This window comes from Camelus dromedarius, chromosome 8, assembly GCF_036321535.1.
Source record: "Camelus dromedarius isolate mCamDro1 chromosome 8, mCamDro1.pat, whole genome shotgun sequence".
Classification (NCBI taxonomy): Eukaryota; Metazoa; Chordata; class Mammalia; order Artiodactyla; family Camelidae; genus Camelus; species Camelus dromedarius.
Window position 1 is genome coordinate 77,026,115 of NC_087443.1, and position 19,938 is coordinate 77,046,052.

The following is a 19,938-nucleotide window of genomic DNA, read 5'->3' on the forward strand; positions in this document are numbered from 1 at the left end:
AGTCTAGGTCACAGGCAGTATCCCTCCAGTGAGGTGTACCAGACAAGACTCCTTTCAGATTCCACTCAAACCCCAGCAACACCGACCCTACACACACACACACACACACACACACACACACAATGAGCTAAAGAGGTTACTACAGTGGAACACAAGACACTTGGTCTCTTGCTCTCAAAGCAGAAGGCTGTCCCTTCTAGCTTACAGTGCTAAAAATAGGAAATCAAACGCAGGTCTCCCCACAGCAGTAGAATGTTGACATAGAGAGCAAATAATTTTTCACGTTTATATGTAGTTTCATTGTAGGCTACCAGATACACACACATTACAAATATATAAAACAAAATTATTTAAGAGAACACAAGTCAAAGTCAATTCACATGAGCAGGAATACTGTATTTCTTTGCATATCAATTTAAGAGAAATTATTTCAAAGTCATATAAAACTTAGTCATATAGGTTCCTTCAAATTAAGGTTTCTATTCTACTCCGGATGAACATGAATTAAAGTTGACATATAGTACTGCATTACAGTATCACAGAAATTTAAAAATAAATAGTAAGTGAATTGAAATGCATTATTCATACAAAGACTAAAAATCCTTCATATATGTTTAGCTCCCTTCTTTCTCCAAAATAAATAGAAAACTGCATGCATATCACTGATGAAGAAAGGCAAAGTTGTTGCTACTACAATGAGAAAAAAATCATTCAAGGACAGTTTGTACTTTTTTTTGCTACTTATTTTAAAATGGCTTTAGTCAAGCTGTCAAGAGTAGTGTCAGGTTTGATTCTCAAATGCAAAAATGCCAGTCCCAAAAAGCAACTTCAAAGTGTGCACCTGGCTTAAAACAAAATGCTCTGAAAACTTTCTATTTTTTTAATTGGTGTAACTCACCCATTCAGGCCTCAGATCCCTTTGGACTTGCACACGCGCTTCCTACACACAGAAGTGGCCTGTTATGCAGCAACAACATCATAATGAAAAGCAACAATTCTGTGCAGGCTCCACAGAAAAATCTCGTTTGCATTTCAAACAAGTTTCCTCAAAATAAGGGTGTCTTTTGATGAAATAAAATTGCAATTCCAGCTTCTTATTCCAGATAAAACAGCATTCACTACATAACTTAACTGGTCCTTTTATAACTGCATAATTTCACAGTTACCCACATATTTATATGACCTAACAAAACTAAGTTTAATAATATGTATTTATGACTTGCTTCAGTAACTTGGGGATACTTATCACCCTGATTTTTAAAGTACAGTATTATTTGAAAATACTAATAATTTATTGTTAGCATTTTTCTGCCTTCCACTTGTTCTGATTTCAACCTCCGAGAGGCTGGCTTCCAGCAGGATTAAACTGGTAAGAAGAAATGGCAACTCTCTTTTCCTAACTTTATCGACAGCTCCATGATTCCCCATCGAAAGTCCCACATCTTTACGAATGGAACACACATACGCCCACAATAGTAACTCAAGGAGCTTCTCAACAGAGGCCCACTCCAAGCCATCAGTGAATCAAATCCAATGTCTCAGTCTGGGTGCACAGAAAGCCTATTCTGTCCCATTGATGCCTTAAAATAGCATATACTGAAAGAGAATATGAAAATGAATATATATGTGTATATGCATGACTGGGACACTGTGCTATACACCAGAAACTGACACATTGTAACTGACTATACTTCAATAAATAAATAGCATATACTTAAACAACTCAGAATTCTAAAAATGTACTTAAACAGTATCACCATATTTAAAATCAACAAATATTGAGGGAGTTGGGTATATAGCTCAAGCGGTAGAGGGCATGCTTAGCATGCACGAGGTCCTGGGTTCAATCCCTAGTACCTTCTCCAAATATAAATAAATAAACCCAGTTACCTCCCCTTCATTAAAAAAAAACAAACAAACCACAAGAGAAAAAAATCATTAAAATCAATAAATATTAATGCGAAAAAACAACAAAGACAAGATCTCTTCAATAAATTATAAAACTATATGTTTCTATAGTTTAAGACCCCTAGTCCAGTTTATAAAATCTATAATTTTACACATTTAAATCACATATATTTTAAAATAATTTTTCACTTTTTACATGTTAAAAATTAAAGCTTTTCCAAAAATGTAATTTGTGCTGAAAGTTTATGTAAACGCCTTCAGTTAACTTGTGCAAGGCAGAGAATAATCTTAATGGTTGATTAATGTTGATCTAAATCAAACCACCCTTCTCCCCCTGCCCAGCTCTGGGGCAAAAATGAAAAGAAAAAGGATGAATGCTAGATTTACTCAGTACAGGAGTAACATTTGCCAAACAAACAAAAATTCTGTTCGTTTTTAAACCCAACAGGCCCCCAAAGCTGAAAATCATAAAAATTGTATCACTTTTTAAAAAACCTGTATTGTGACTTCAATATTAAAATACTAGCCAAAATACAAAATAGCATTAAGTATTAATAAACCTTATCTTTTCAAAAACATTAAATAAACTATTTCTCTTTTGCTAATCAGGCCCTAACTAGAACATCTTCGTCCCCATATTCCTGAAGGTGTGTGTGTATATATATATAAAACTTAAACCACTATTCACGGAATGGCACAATTCAGTTCTTGATTAGGCAAGTCTTCTAAGACAAGTAGGGAGATGGTGAAAAGTAATGAAGGATGTTTCACTGTTCTCACAGTCCATAGATCAACAGTCACTAAGAAAGAGCTGCAGAACTCCTAAAAATAACTGCCCAACTTCTCTAACACAATTTTCTACGTACCAGCCCTAGTTCCCAATTAAACAGTTAAGTGCCATAAAGGCAGAGACTTACACCTGGAAGGCAAATATGCCAGGCGGAGAGAATAGGTTTTGGAGTCAGACCCAGAGAAGAATCCTGACTCCATTCTGACTAGCCATCCAATGTACAGAAACAGGAACAAGGAATACATGCCTCAAGGAGATATTGAGGGGATTCAATGACTTTGTAAGACAATACAACTTAACAGAGTGCCAGCTTTTAACAGTAACTCTTAGCTGCTTTACATTCTACTACCTATTTATCCCTCACAGTTTGCAGAAGACCTTCAGCCACAAAATACAAGCTCAATAAATATTTCTTAATCAACTGATACATTTATCTGACTTTGTTTAATTATATACATAAAGGCTAGGGGATTTCCTCAGGTATTAAACAACTTTTTTAAAAACTCACCATTCAACCCAAAATTTTATACTTATTATGTTTTCTAATAGTCTAATAAAACCTTAAGAATGTTGTTTGGCTTATTATTTCTGGCCCTGGAATAGCTTGGTCAAATCGTCACGAATAGCTATATTCAATTCAACTTTACCAAGGCACAAAAATCAAGAATACATGCTTTCTGTAAATTCATTTACTGCTTTAAAGTTTTTAACTGTTCAGAAGTTACAGAAATTTTTTTTAAATCAGAAAAAAAAAATTTACATCTCAAATACAAAAGAAAATTTTAAAGTATTCTTTGTTGATCTCAAAAACCCAACCACTTACACTCATGATTTTTTTTCACCAACCCACTGTATCTATTCAACACGTGCATCCTGGGTACTTACTAAACATTTGTTTGCACTTGCATTTTCTGTGTCAGGTTTACTTTGATGTGGAGCTTCTTTAAAAAGCTAACTGAATTTGTCCAATAGAAAGTCTCATGTTTTTTGGAAAACCAGTGCTGCCACACTGTTTCCAGATCTGCCCCCAAAGCTGAACCTGGGTGTTGGCAGCTCTTCGAAGAGTTCAAATCCTGTCAGACAAAATTAAAATACTTTTATTAGGGTCAGAATCCCACAGTTATGGGATATTTGTATTAACAACGTACAACGTACTTTTGGGGCAGGGGGAATAACAATGTACTTTCGAACCTTGTATAAAACAATGTAATTCCAAACTCTAAATTGTGACTAAATCTCACTTTACAATTTTTCAATTCTACTATATGTGTACACAGTATGTGTATACACCCAAAAACACTATAAAATGAACAAGGAACACACAAAATCAAATTGAAGAAAAGAGGTTTTCCATCTACCCCCCATTTCCTCCACTTCCTGCTTATCATCCCTTCAACTCTGTGTCTTCTCCACTGGCCTCCTTTACCTCTAGTTGTAGGAAGCAGCTATCATGTGTTAAGGTCTTACCATGGATCAGGCACTGTTTTGAGTGCTTTATATGCAGTAACTCAATTAATCCATATCACACACATAAAAGCGCTTAATACAGAAAGGTCAAATAACATGGAAATAAAAATGAAAAAGTCCTGGAGACGGTTGGAGATGATGGTTGCACAAGGAAGATGTATTCAATGCCACATATCTATACACTTAAAAATGGCTAAGTGGTAAATTTTATGTTATGTATATTTTACCACAATAAAAAAGAATTTGTAACCAAAGATCAAGACCCAAACTAAACCGAACTTGGGGACAAGGAAGTAGTAACTTTGAAAGCAGCATAGGGTGACTTTTTTTTTTTTTTAACTAAAATGGATTCAGAAATGCTGGGTTCAAGCCCCAGTTCTACCACTTACTAGGTGAAAGATATGCTGGTCAATTTACCTTAACCAGGATCCTCAGTGTCTGTGCAAGGAGGTTACAGGCATCAATGCCCCTATCTAACTCAGAGATTCTGTGAAGATCAAAATGCAGAAACGTGATGTTCTCTTAAACTATAAAACAGAATGGAAATTTAATATTTTATAATTTTGTTTTTAAAAAAATAAGACAAATGAGGGTAGAAGGTCACTCTTAGTTAACCATGGTTTTCCCTCAGTAATGGAACTATTTATTAGTTTGGGAGAATTATTTTTCTTTTGGGGGAAAAGGTGTCTCCATTTTCTAAGTTTCCATGCCTTGAGCTTGAGCTCAAATAACTCTTGTAAACAAAAATGCTTAAAAGAACAGACATTACTGTATCAATTGGTCTTTTATATTTTGTCTTTTTTATATTTATATTTCATAATTCATATTCTTAAATTTCACCAAATCTTTATAACTAAATATTATAATGCTCATTAAAAACTGATCATAACTTTCCCAAAGAAGGCCAAGCCTTTTAAATAACATGATATATGTTGGTGCTAAAAAATGGAGCCACTAATCTTAAAAAAAAAAAAAAGGACACAAATGAACATATCTACAAAAATGGAACAGACTCACAGACATACAGAACAAACTTATGGTTACCCAGGGCTGAAGTGGGTGGGAAGGGATAAATTGATAATTCGAAAGTTGCACCTCTTGGAGAACGATGGAAATGTTAGCTATCTTGATTGTGGTAGTGGTTTCATTGGTGTATACATCTATCAAAATTCATCAAATTGTACATTTGAAATATGTGTAGTTTACTGTACAGGAACCATACCACAATAAAGCTGTTAAAAAAAAATGGAGCCACTGTGGCGGGTACATGGGTATACACCTATATTTTTTTATGAAATTTTACATATGCTTAAAATATTTTATAATAAAAATTTTCAAGAGAAAATAGAGCTGTCTGAATTTTCTAGGACTAATCTTTTAAATCCCTGGACTAATCCTCAAGAATTTAAATTATTATATTTCAGTATATATACATCAAAATGTTAAAAGTGATTATTAAATTTTAATTATTTTAATCTATATGCTTATGTGTTGGGGTAACTGATACTTAAAATTTTTTTTCATAATGAATCTGGATTACTTTTGTAGTAAGATAGGTTTGGGGTTTTTGGTTTTTTTTAATTCACTGGTTATAAGAAAGTCAAGTTCCTTGGACATCAAATTAGAATATCCTAGTATGTGGCAAATGATTCAAGTAATCCTCACCAAAACAAATGATGACACAAAATATTTATATAAATAGGGCTACAAAGGAAAAATGAAAGATTCATTTCAACAGATTTATGAACATTTACATTTCAAATAAGGAAAGAAGCAAAGAATCTTAAAAGATTAGTGAAGCAAGCTTTATTCTCTGCAAAAAGGACCAGAGAAGCCAATCTAAAAAGCTAATGACAAGCCCTCAGCAGTGGTGTGTGGCAGTGTATTCTCTTACTGTCCTGTATCTAACTCCAAAAACCACTTTCTAAGAGAAACATGCCTATAAATGTCTTCAATTTTATATAATTATTTCTTTAATAATTCCTCTTGTAACATTTCACTTACCTAAATTCTACATTAAGCTCTAAAACTGAATATAAGTTAAGTAGTTCTCAGACACAGACACATTTTTAAGCACTTTTTACCAGGCTGAAGTCTGTTCCTCATTATCAAAGACAGACAAATATGTTTTTGTCTGGTGGTTCCAGGGGTAAAAGAGAACACCTGTATTTTAAAACCAGGAAAGGAACTTGCCCTACACAGTGGAACTCTGAGCATTTATTAAAACTGTCAAGCTGCAAGAAGAAAGACTATTGATATGGAGCCTCAATAGTTCTAAAGGAAGCAAATTTAACATAAAAGATAATAAAACTAATGGCATGAAATAAAAGACAATAAATCACACATAATTCTTGTTTTCCAGAGGCAACAGTAATGAAGCCACAAGCTCACGTTTCAGGTCTCAAACACTTTAGGTTTTACATTATATCAGCTGCCAAAGCTATTGAATGCACACAAAAGGACATGTGTTAAGTGTTCTCCCTCCTATTGCCTATTCCCTTACTACCAAAAAGAAAACAAACTCTAAGATAAAGTGCGTGCAATATAGTTATAAATTCATTTCACATTAGCTTGTGACAACTGAGGTTCAAAATTTAACCACAAATTTAGTACCATATCATTTGTTAACATACCACTCTGAAAATTCCTCCCATTCCTTTAACAAACTTAATACTAATCGGAAAAGGAGTCTCAGGAAGAATAAGCAAATATCTAGTTATAGATTCTCATGGTACTTTCTCAGAAATGCCTGTGTACTGCATGAGCATGAATAAAGTGATAGGTAAAAATGATCCTTAAAACATACAAGGAACAGTCTGCCAAAGAACTCAAAATATTTGTGTTTAGGTTAGATTCTCAATTCTCACAAGACCCCCGCTTAGGAGACACAGCACTAATTATACTTTGCTAATGGGGCAAAAAAGGATCCTGTCTTGGCACCAAAATCTTGCAAAAAGCAGAGACTTCCTCAAAAATTAGTAGGCAGTACTTCTTCTATCAAGTTCCTACGTTTTATTTCTGTGCAATGTTAAAAAAGAATTGTTCTATATTCACTGAAAATAAGAAGACAAATCCTAAAATAAATCACCACTAGGCAAGACAAAGTAGCTATAAAATTAAAACTCTCATCCTACAAGACTTTAAAAAACATTACTACCATCTGCATTATTATGATTACTATTATTACTAATCACCAGTATAACAGTATATTGAAGTCAGAAGCACAATATGTGCTTTTCTTTGCTTGATTCTCTAAATAATAGATTAAACATCTTAAATAAAGAACTTGATTTTTACAGGATCATGAATTTTAGTACTTAACTGCCAGGATTTCTTGGAAAATTTTAAAAAGGACTCTGGATCTCAACCAATATTATTTCTTTGTTCTTTGCATATACAGTTAAAAGTATTACCATGGTTATTAACAAAGAAGAAAAGCTGACAAATCCCACAAATAGAAAAGTAAAACTCCATAACACCAATAAAAAAAAACTATTTAAGTGCATTAAATCTGAGGTAAACACACATTTAAACAACATACAGCCATTTACCTTCACTGAATTCATTTAGCAACTCTTCCTTGGTCCAATTACATGAGGTTATTAGAAAAAAGCCTTTTACTTTCAACACCCTGGAGAGAGATTTCACATACTGCTTCCTCTTCTCAACTGCATTGTCAGGATTAAGGCTTATGGCATCAAAAGTCCCTTTGTCAATACAAATATGAAATCCAGACAGCTCTGTGGAAGGATTCAAAAAGTCTTCTACCTATATAAAAAATCAATGTCTCTGTGAGAACAATTCACACACAATCTGTACTGAATTTAAGTGACAATCTGTAAAAAGTTATAGATAAAAGGACCAACTAACTATGATGGCATTTTATATAGAATAAACATAGTTTCAATTTTATAGCCAACTTTTATGTGCTTCATTCCAAGATCATTAAAGCTAAGATTAGTGAGACTGACAGTGTTTCCTGGACATTCTAAATCTCTACAAATTTGGAAACAAATCAAAGCCAGGTGTATTGCCTAATAATACCAGCACGTAATGGAGCACACAAGTCGGGTTTATGAAAAAGTTATTTCTGTTGAACAATAGAATATTTGACGTATTTTTTAAAATGAAAAAAAAAAAAAAACTGGAACTCAAACAGGTCACTGGAAATAAGATGATTTTTAGCTGATATTACTAGTTGTGTGACCTAAAATAAACACGGTAAATCAAAAGTTCTTCTGCCTTGACTCAGTAGCTTAGGAAGCAACTAATGGATACATGGCACAAAGCTTAAGAAATTAAAGGATTATTTACACTGCAATTACTTAACTTTATAATTATCATGCACTTCAGATTTTGAAAGTCATATGTCAGCATCTCATCCATTTTCAGTAACTTCAGTAACTAAGCATTTGAAATAGTGATCTGCCTCAATTCCACAAAATATTCAAAATAATTTGCCAATGAACTTAATTCTGAAAGCTACTTTAAAAAAGTAATTAAGCAGTTAGCTCGTGATTATTCATATAAACTTAAAAAAATCATAAAAATCTCTATCTAAAAATCTCTTATTGTCTGACTTAAAAGTGTGGATTGTATGTTTACATACATTTGAACATAGGTTTCCTACCCCTGCCTCACATCCAAATATTCATTATACCTGAAGCAAAATAATGACTACCACTCTTAAGAGTCGAGTTTGGAGAAGTTCTTATCCTAAATGCCTTTATACAAGTATTCATGTATTCAACAAATATTTCATAGACTCCTATTACATGCAGGAACTTTTCAGGCCCTAATATAACTGCAAACAAAACAGAAAAGGTCCCTGTATGAGAATATATGTTATATTCTCTAAAAGGAGAGGCAAACAATAAATAAACTAATCAAATTATTTCAGACAAAGTGCTATGAAGAAAATAAAACCAGAGTAATGAAGACAGTGAGTGATTAGGCAGAGGAATGTTTCTGGAAAAGTTTGTCAGGAAAGACCTCTTCAAGAAGGTGATATTTGAGCAGAGATCTGAATGACGAGCCAAACAAGCTAAGATCTGGGGCAAGAACATTCTAGGCAGAGAGCAGCAGGTATAAAGACTGGAAAAAAATAGGGTGACATGTATCAGGAGCAGAAAGCAAGCCAGTGTGACTGGAGCATTGGTGACACAGAAGGAAAGAGGTAAGAAATGAGGGGTTTTGTAAGACTGGGTGGGGGTTCAGATTCATTCTGAATGCAAGGGAAGCCCTTGGAGGCTGGTTAGCGAGGAAGTGACACAAGCTGATTTATATTTTAAAAAATCACTCTGGCTGCCCTGTGGTAATGGACAGCAGGGTGGCAAGAGTGGAAACGGGAAGGCCAAGTAAGTGGCTACTATAGTCATCTAGGCAGGAAATGATGGTGGCTTGGATCTGGGAGGTAGTAGTGGAAATATCAGTGAATGATCACATTCCTGATATATTCTGAAGATAAAACCAATAAAACTGGATACAGGATTTAAGGAAAGAAAAGAATCAAGGATGACTCCTTGTATTTGGGATAGTTCAACACATGAATCAACAGTGGTGTCACTAACCGAGATGGGAAAGAAGCGTGACAGAAGCGTCACAGATCAAGGGCACAAAAGTACACTAAGTGCTTTGGTGGCATTATACCGGTTTACACATTTATAACTTTTTGATCTAGTTAATCTAAAGTTGGCTATTATTTGTGTGTTTGCAAATGAGAGAGAGCCAGAGAGAGACAGAATGAACACACTTGCACACAAGAAAGAAAAGAAAACTTCCCCAAACTGACTAAACTGAAAATTTTAATACAGTTATTTAAAAAATGTATCATTTTGGTTTATTTATGATTGATCCTTAATTTATATGAGCTCAAAGATGTCAGCAAATTATATATTTCAGAAACATTTAAACTTTGTAACTTTTATTATAAATAAAAGTAACAGTTACTATAGTTACCTTCAACTTAATGTTACATAAACCTTCTTTCTCTATTATACTCCCAGAGAGCTGTATTGCAGAAGGAGAGTAATCAATTCCAGCAATATTAGAGAAACCAAATTTTGCCTAGAGACAGAGAAATAATTTTATACTTTAGTTTTTAGAAGTTTTAATTACCGTTTTAACTGTGAATTGTAATACTCCTTTGGAACTGCAGCTGCTTTATTTTTTAATATATCAAATGACATATACCATCCAATAATCTACAACGTTTAAGTTTTACTGTAGAATCTAAATAGAAACTGAAAGTTTAAATTGTATAGTGTGACAATTCATTTGCTTTTATAACATTTGATTTCTTTTTCAAAAGAAAATTCATTTTCTCAAAGACAGTGAGAACATATGTATATTTCTGCCCTAAAGCAAAAAATGTAGTATTAAAATCTGCTGATGTTGATACGCTCTAATTCATATATAATCTGTCATACATTTTACTTAAAACAATTAAGTTAAATGAATAAGTTAAATAAATGCACATGTAATAAGTTCTTGATTTTAAAATTTTTCCTTCAGTGTAATTTAAATCTTGCAATTCTCCACTAGCCATGTGATTACTAACCACTACACATTTTTTGCTTTTGAAATATTTCATACATTCCAACAGATCTCTAAAAAATCTGCCGAGGCAGAATGGGAGAAAATATTTGCAATTGATTCGACCAACAAGGGAACTAATTTCCAAAATATACAAACAGCTCATACACCTTAATGTCAAAAAAAGAAGCAACCCAATCAAAAAATGGGCAGAAGACCTAAACAGACATCTCTCCAAAGAAGACAGACAGATGGCCAACAAGCACATGAAAAGATGCTCAACATCACTAACTGTTAGAGAAATGCAAATCAAAAACTACAGTGAGGTATCACCTCACACCAACCAGAATGGCCATCACTAAAAAGTCTACAAATGATAAATGCTGGAGAGGATGTGGAGAAAAAGGAACCCTCCTACACTAATGGTGGGAGTGTAGATTGGTGCAGCCACTATGGAGGACAGTATAGTTTCTGTAAAAAACTAAAAATAGTCTTACCATATGATCCAGCAATCCCACTCCATTCCTGGGCATATACCCAGAGAAACATATAATTCAAAAAGATACATGCACCCCAATGTTCATAGCAGCACTATTTATGCTAGCCAAGACAGAGAAACAACCCAAATGTCCATCAACAGATGACTGGATAAAGAAGATGTGGTACATATATACAATGGAACACTACTCAGCCATAAAAAAAAAGAATAAATAATGCCATTTGCCTCAATTGGATGGACCTGAAAATTGTCATTCTAAGCAAAGTGGGCCAGAAAGAGAAAGAAAAATGCCATAAGGCATCATTTATATGAAGAATCTAAATAACAGTAACAACATTAATGACACAAATGAACTATCTATTACTTTGATTTCTTGAATGTGTAAGCACATTTGACTGTCCTTTATGACTGGATTACTGCATTCTGTTGATCCTTATTTTGAAGTTGGCTTTATTCCTTTGATAACTATGTAAGTTTAAAAAGTCAAAGATCTACTCTATTCTTAGAAACAATAATTAGTACATATATGTAAACTAAAAAAAGTGCAGTATACTGTATATACGTATATACATGCAATATAATGTGTATGTGCAGTCGAACTGTAATAATTCTACATAATGAAAGATAACTAAAAGTAAAAAAGAAGTCATTTAAAAAACTGAGCCCCCCTCCCCCCAAAATGAATCAACTCTAAAAGAATCAAGAAGAAAAATCATCTGATCATCTCAGTGGATATCCAAGAAAGCAAATGATTAAATTCAACACCCATTATGATTAAAAACTTTTTAACAAACTAGAAAGGAACATCCTCAATCTGATAAAGATTATCTATAAAAACCTAGGGTTAACATCACATTTAACTGTGAAATATCAGAAGGTTTCCTCTTATAACAGGCAGTGTTACAAGGCTACCTGCCTTCACGATTTCTATTCAACACTGACCTTGAGAGTACAAAGCATTTTAATAAACAGAGTATTAAGAATGGAATAGAAGAAACACAACTACTATTTACATATGTATGATACTACAGTCTATATAGAAAACACAAAAGAATAGAAATAAACTATTAGAATTAATATGTGAATTACTGGAAACAAGATCAATATAAAAATCTGTTAAAAAATATATATATAAAAATCTGTTGTACTTCTATATACCAGCAATAAACTATTAGAAAATGAAATTTTAAAAGCATAAAAATAAGAACTACAACAATAAAAAATCTAGGAATCAATCAAGAAAAGATATATAAGATCTCTACAGAGAAAACTATAAAATACTACTGAGAGAAAATTAAGAACTAAATAAATGGAAGAATACATTATGTTCATGGATTCAGAGACTCAATGTTGTAAGATGTAAATACTCCTTGAATTGATCTATAAATTCAATGCAATCTTAATCAAAATCAGAGGGTTTTTTTTCCTGAAAAGTGATAGGATGATTCTAAAATTTAAATAAATATACAGAGAGCTAACTAACAACATCCAAGACAGCAGTGGAAAAGAGAGCAAAGTTGGAGAAAGTACATTAACCAAACATGAAGATTTATAAAACTGCACTAATTGAGACAACATGTCATTGGCATAACGATAAACAGACCCAAAGGAATAAAATAGAGGATCCAGAAAGAGACCCAAACATACACCATTACTTGACTTATGACAGAGGTACCACTACAGTGCAGTGGGGAAAAGGATGGATATTTCAATAAATGGTGCTGGGTTATCTGGATATTCATAGGGAAAAAAAAGAAACCTCGACTTCTACCTCACAACATACACAGTAACTGAGACCTAAATGTGAAAAGGAAAACAATAAAGCTTCTAAAAGAACACATAAGAAAATATCTCCATGACTCTGGATAGGCAGATTTACTTTACAATATTCAAAAGCACTAATCATTTTTAAATGATATATTAAACTTTAGTAAAATTAAAGAACTTCTGTTCATCAAAAGATACTATTATGAAAGTGAAAAGACAAGCCACACACTAGATGAAGGTATTTGTGATACAAAGGTTATATAAACAGAATATACAAAGAACTCCTACAAATCAGTAAGAAAAAGAAAGGCAACCCAATTTATAAACAAGCAAAAACTTGAACAGCATATCACAAAAAAGAATAGCCAAAAAAGCATATGGAAACATGCTCAACATCCTTAGTCAGCAGGGAAATGAGAATAAAGTCTTAAGATACCACTACACATCTACCAGAATCACTGAAATTGGATCAGCTGAAAAGAGCAGGGGTTGGCCAGGACATGGAGAAACCAGAATTCTCACACACTGCCAGTAGGAGTGCAAACCAGTACAACCAATTTGGAAAATTCTTTGGCAGTATTCATAATAACCCAATACTGGAAATGAGCTAATGTCCATCAACAGGAGAATGAATGAATAAATGAATGAATGACTAAATCAATAAATAAAACTGTGGTATTTTCATATAGTATGGTACTAACCACAATGAAATGAAGCAATCTAGTGCTACACACAACGTGAAAGAATGTGGATAAGCCTCACAAATCCATGTTCAGTAAAAGAAGCCATATTAAAAAAATTAAGTGCATACCCAGTGATACATACCATTTACACCAAGTCAAAAAGAGGCAAAGCTCAACGACATGGAGAAAGGATAATCTTTTTAACAAATGACAGATGGAACAATTCAACATTCAAGTGCCAAAAAAAAAAAAAAAAAATTAACCCCAACCAGTATCTCAAACCTTCTACAAAACCTAATTCAAAACAAATAATAACTCTAAATCTAAAATGCAAAACTTTACCATTTTCAGAGGAAAATATAGAGTATAGACCTATGTGATCTTGGGTTAAGCAATGAGTTCTTTAATGTGACAACAAAAGCACAATCCATATAAGAAAAAAGTAATACTTCTGCTCTTCAAAAGATACTGTTAAAGAGAATGAAAAAAACAAACCAAAGAATGAGAGAAAACTTTTGCAAATCACATAACAAGGAATTCATATCCACAATACATAAAGAATCCTCAAATCTTAATACATAAACATGCAACCCAATTTAAAAATAGGCCAAAGATTTGAACACACATTTCACCAAAGATATTCAGATGGCTAATAAGTACATGAAAAGGTTCTCAGCATCATTAGTCATTAGGGAAATGCTAATTAAAACCACAATTAGAAACCAGTACAGCTAATACCAAAAACAGCCTAACTTATGATGATAGAAGTCAATATAGTAGTTACCTTCAGAAGGCAATGAGTGGGAGAGGGCACAAGGGGGCTTCCTCTATGGTGTTAATCACATTTTACTTCTTGATCAGGTCAGTGAGTTACACAAAGCTTGTAAAAACAGTACACTTAGGACTAGTTCACTTTTCTATATACATATTATACTTTATTTAATAAGTTCACATCACAAAAGAAAAAAGTTCCCAAAGTGATTTCACCAGGGAATTCTACCAAACATTTGAGGAAGGAAAAACAACAACTGTTAACAAACTCTTTCAAAATCTTTCTCATTTAATGATGCCAGCATAACCTGATATCAAAACCCGACAAGAAAGCAAAATTACAGGACAATCTTCCTCATGGACAAAGCTGCAAAAATCCTAAACAAAATATTAACAAACTGAACCCAATAAACATATATAAGTTGGGTTTATTCCAGAAATGCACTTAATATTTGAAAATGATCACTGTAATTCACCTACACAAATAGACTAAAGGACAAAATTCTTATGATTATCTTAATAGACACAGGAGAAACATTTGATAAGCAACAATAACAACACACACACACACATACCCTTAGCAAAGGAGGAACAGGAGGAAACTTCCTTAGTCTGGTAACAGAGTTATCTACCAAAAAACTAATTTACAAGGTAACATCAAACCTAAGAGTGTAACACTGAATGCATTCTCTGAAAAGGAGAAAAGAAAGAATGCCTTCTGTCATCACTTCTTTTAAACCTTCTCCCAAAAGTCCCAAACAGTGCAATAAGGGGAGAAACGTTACAAAGGATTAGAAAGTGAGAAATAAAACTACCATTATTCAGTTTGCATAATTACATATGCAGAAAATGTAAAACAATCTATAGTTAAATTATTAGTCTCAAAAGATACATCATTAGCCTCTACAAGTAAGCTATTAAAATCCAAAAAAATCTACAGGTCAACAGAAGACTGAATAAATAAAACTGGTGTAATCATATAAAAGAATCACATACTGCAACAAAAATGCACTGCTATGTGCAACAAGATGAGTGACTATCACAGAATGTTGTGTGAAAGAACCAGAAAGAACAAGTACTGAAGACTTTGATTTATTATTACTGAGTTATTGATTTGCTTTATTATTACTGAAGACTTCAAACAGGCAGATTAATCTACAATGCTAAAGCTTCTCCAGGCTGGTGGACACCAGTCACCTTGAAAGGAAGGAGGCGGGGATTCTGGGAGGATCAGCAAGGAGTTCAGGGGGGTTTCTAGGCTCTGTAATATTCTACTTCATGATTAGGGTGACATAGGTGTGTTCACTTCGTGGTAACTCAGCGAACCATACTCTTGATTTGCACAATTTAATGTACATATGCTACACCTCAATGTTTCAAAAAAGTTTGTTGGAATTTTTTCTAACCATATTCCACTGCTTCACACTACTCAGTGGCTCCCCAGAGCCTAAAAGTAAAATCTAAGCTCTTAGGCATGGCCTGTGTATACAGCTCCTATCTTTAACTTAATCCTCATTTTATCCCCTGCACACACTTTATACTCTAATTTACCAAATTATAGGGCCAGTACATGTTATGCTGTTTCATGCCTTTAGATATTTGATTCCATTTCTTGAAATTCTCTCTTTTTATACTCTACCCACACTCAACACAATTTCCACCCAGCTTGGATATTAGCTTCTCCAAAACCCTTCCTATTCCTCTCTCCCAAAGTTAATCACTCCCCTTCCAACACTCAGTATATCTATTATCGCACGCACCAAAATATGCATTAGCTATTAATGTCTATATCAGTCTATTCTCTACTGTACTGTCAACAAATCAAGCACAAGATCTGAATTTTCTTATTGCCAATGCCTAGCACAAGGCTTGGCACGTGACAGTCACTTAATATATTTCACCGTTATGTATATATCCTTACAAATTAAAACAGTAAAACCATCTAGGATGAAGCCTAAGGCTTACATTTCCTCCACAGCACTTGGCACAGCAGTGAATAGACTACAGGCAAAATGCTCTTCCCGAACCATATGCAAAACACTCTCCAAACCATATGCTCACCTAAGGAAAGGGATATATGTCCTAGTGGAAGTGCAAAAACCATCTTCCTTTTATACATACAGATTTCCGGAGTTTTGAGCTAGAAGAAACCAATAGAGATCACCTAGTCAAAATCTTTAGGAAAGAACTGAAGCCCAGGAAACAAAGAGAGGCTTGCTCAAGGTCGAGGATATAGCAAGAAGGTCCAAGACTAGGACTCAGAGCCCCTGGCTTCTCACTTAGTGCTTTCCCACAATCCATGCAGCCTCCCCTTTGTACCATGTGACTTCTCAACGTACGTGATATGACTGCTTTACTACTTTAGATTTAATGCCTAGTAGCCTCAATTGCAAGATTTTTCTTAACTTCATTTTTAAATTTGGCTGTAACACATGAATACTAAAAGTACCAACAAGTTCAACCAGGAAAACACCATTTCCAGTTCCAATATCAAGCACTGAAGCATCCAATGGAATCTTGTGATTTTGCATCCACCTTATCAGTCGAGCCATACTCTCTTCTCCAAACCTATTAGAAACAGAGAATCAGTTAATCAAACAAGAGAGAGATATAGAACAAAGGTTACAACTATATTCCACTTAAGGAGCTTATTCAGTATGCTCGATTAAGTCTTTTTTGACAGTAAGAAGTAATATATGTAACCGGTTAATCTGCATCGCCACTATTATTTAAGAGAAAACACCCCCAAGAATAAAACAGATAAGGCTGGTATGTTACTTATCAATGTTTATCTACAACAGCATTGACACTTGTACATGCTGGTGGCTCAAAACTGCACTGCTTATTAAAAAAGGACAATTATAGGGTAAGGGTAATTTCCTAATACTGTCAACAAATTTAAATCTGGGCCATTAAAAGAGAGAGATTCTTTAAATCTACCACTAAAGCCAGAATCAGCCCAAGGTTCCCAAGATTGTCAGGCTTTCTCTAGGGTAAGCACTTAAAAGACACACACACTTAACACAATCTTCTGGATCATAATCTTACTACTTTTTCTAACTCACCAGATTTCTCCTGTATCCCCATATTCTTGGAAGGTTTGCAGTTCTCTCTCATAGACAGCATCCCAACTATATAAATAATCAAATGCAAAGCAAATTAGTGAATTAAACCATATTATGAATTAAGTGTATATTTCTAATACATTATTGGGACAGTTACCACAGAAATTTAAAACATTAGTGTTGATAAGTTGAGCACATAGCTCAATCTCTTTAACATCCCTGTGTTAAAAGAATGAAAGACAGTAAATTTATACATGTAAAGCACTTATAACAATGCCTGACATTTAAAATGTTATATGTTTTAGCTTAAAAAATACAAAGAAGTATCTGTCCAAGGATGCCTAAGTCCCAAACACAAGTCCAAAACTTGACTATACAGTCGTAGTATCATTACAGCGCATTTCAGTCTAAAATATGCAAACACAAGGATTTTCTACCAATTAGGTGGTTACTCACGGAATTCACCAAAGATAAGCTCTCGTTAAAGGGTTAAGTTTTACGTTTAAGACTTACTCCTTTTAGGGACAGTTCTACCTCCCCCATCAATTGCCTTCTCTTCCTATTTCAGCTCTCTAGAATCTCTGCTCCCCCTCACCCCTCCAAGTTATCTCTCATCCTTACCTTTCCCCAGTCATTCATTCACCCATCTTTTAATCCATTAAATAATTACTGAGCGTCTGCCTTAGGTCAAATCACTTTCTCCTACCCCAAGATGCCCACTATCTCCTTGCTTCCTCCTGAGGCCATCTTCCCACTCCCCCCCTTCCAGCTTCCACGTCTCGGTCCTCATCCCCTTAACCTTTTTTAGATCCCTGCCGGACAGGTCTCCTCCGGCCTCCTACTCTTGCCCACCAGCCCTATTGGTCAGCCCTTCCTCTCCCTTTCCCCAAAGGTTCAAGCCCCCTAAAAAGCGTCCCCAAGAGCTTTAGAGCCCGTCCCGCAACCGACGAGCCCCTTAGACGCCAACCCCTTGAAATACCTCTTTACCGCCCCCAGCGTGGTCCCTCGGGATTCCATCCCTACGCTCGCCCGGACCCTTTCCCAAGGCGTCCCTTTAGGCTTCCTCTCGTCACGCCCCCTGGGCTTCCTCCATCTTTCGCGACCCCCAGGGCCCCATCCCACCGTCCCCTCCCGGGGCCCAGTCCGGGCAGCGCCGCTCACCCTTCCCTGCCCTACACTCACTGCTCGCGGGTCCCCAGCGCCGACGGGGCGAAACCATCCCCTCCGGGACTGCCCCCTCGGGACCACGCCGCGGCCCCAGCTCCGCCGCCGTGGTCCGCGCCTTCGCTCATCGCGCTCAGCGCCCCGGACGGCCGTTGGGACCGTCATAGAGATGAAGCGCGGGCAGAGCGGACGGACGGGCTGGCGCCTCTAGGAGGCGGGAGGCCGCCCTCTCTACTGCTCCCGGCCCCTGCTGGGGTCCACAGTCTTTCTGCGCTTCTCCCGGCGCCGCTTTGGTCCCGGGTCGCGAGTCCCAGGTCCTAAGCCCAGGCGTGGGCGGGGCCGGGCCTCGCCTTGGTCCCCAGTCTCCCTCCAGCCAGCGTCAGATGCACTCCCTTCCTCGAACTGCCACTGTATTTGGGAACTACCGTTTTTAAGTGACTCTTCAAGGTATTGTATTTTGGAAAAAGGCTAGCGGTGGGGGAGCCACACTAAGTACCTAAGCCTATACTGCTGAACCCAAGTGTACAGATCACCTCATCTCGCCACGTTGCGAGCAGATCTGAGAAATGGGTGGGACAGTTCATCGCATTACTTGGCTTCCCTGCCGAAGGGTAATTCCATTTGTGGCTGGCATTCTGCCTTGAAAATAGCACTCTAGCCTCTTCTGATTTGATGTCACAAGTGGACAAGAAAATTTATGCCCGGTGAAATGAATGCCCTACACACCCTGCGCCCTCCCCAGTAGGCCAATCACGGGTATCTGAGTGCTAAGTGGGAAGAAAGAGCCGGTCTCAGCTCTGCCCCTAACCAGACACCTGGCCCTGTCCGAGACTCCTAAGCTCTGTGTGCTTCAATTTCCTCACCTGTACCTCACAGGAAATAGATTGCTTCCAACCAGTGAGCCTGAAATGCATACGCTGCCTGGTGGGACTGATATTGGATGTTCTGCGGCATAATGCCAGAGATCTTATCCATCAAAGGTCTAGGGGGACTTCTGTAGTGGCAATGAAATACTTGTAGTCCAATGCCCTAGGCAAGCATCTCAAAGGCCCCTAGCAAGGCTGCCTTCCAACGAAAACGTCTGTTTCCTAGGCCACGTTTCCGTTGACATGGCAGACAAGCCCAGTAACAAGTCCCTGGAGGTAACCAGCATCAACCGTTGCCTTTCCAGAGCACAGAAACCCCGATTAGGACCGCATGTGCATCTCCTCTGATGCAAGATGTTCCAAGATCTTCAGGCAACTGCTGGTGATAGAATACGGTAAAAGACAGATGGGAATCTATGTGTAT

The 19,938-nt window shown here is 36.0% G+C and overlaps 1 protein-coding gene across 2 annotated transcripts; it reads right to left on the reverse strand.

Annotated features, from left to right (window-relative positions):
• Nucleotides 1–1,938: 1,938 nt before the first annotated feature.
• Nucleotides 1,939–18,822, reverse strand: EEF1AKMT2 (EEF1A lysine methyltransferase 2). Of its 2 annotated transcripts, none has more exons than XM_031461959.2 (6): nucleotides 18,667–18,822; nucleotides 17,485–17,550; nucleotides 16,873–16,987; nucleotides 10,124–10,231; nucleotides 7,717–7,933; nucleotides 1,939–3,771 (listed from the first exon to the last, which is right to left on the reverse strand). In XM_031461959.2, exons 1-6 carry the CDS (start codon nucleotides 18,774–18,776, stop codon nucleotides 3,677–3,679), a joined length of 711 nt encoding a protein of 236 aa, XP_031317819.1. In that variant the 5' UTR covers nucleotides 18,777–18,822; the 3' UTR covers nucleotides 1,939–3,676. The 2 variants fall into 2 exon arrangements, with proteins under 2 accessions (XP_031317819.1, XP_031317820.1); XM_031461960.2 differs by having other exon boundaries at nucleotides 16,869–16,987; nucleotides 18,667–18,736.
• Nucleotides 18,823–19,938: the final 1,116 nt, after the last annotated feature.

Coding starts and splice junctions, on each gene's coding strand:
- EEF1AKMT2 (XM_031461959.2), bottom strand. CDS start 18,776: ATGAGCGAAGGCGCGGACCACGGCGGCGGAGCTGGGGCCGCGGCGTGG. Junction 17,551..18,666: donor GCGCTGGGGACCCGCGAGCA/GTGAGTGTAGGG, acceptor TTATTTATATAG/TTGGGATGCTGTCTATGAGA. Junction 16,988..17,484: donor GGGGATACAGGAGAAATCTG/GTGAGTTAGAAA, acceptor TGTTTCTAATAG/GTTTGGAGAAGAGAGTATGG.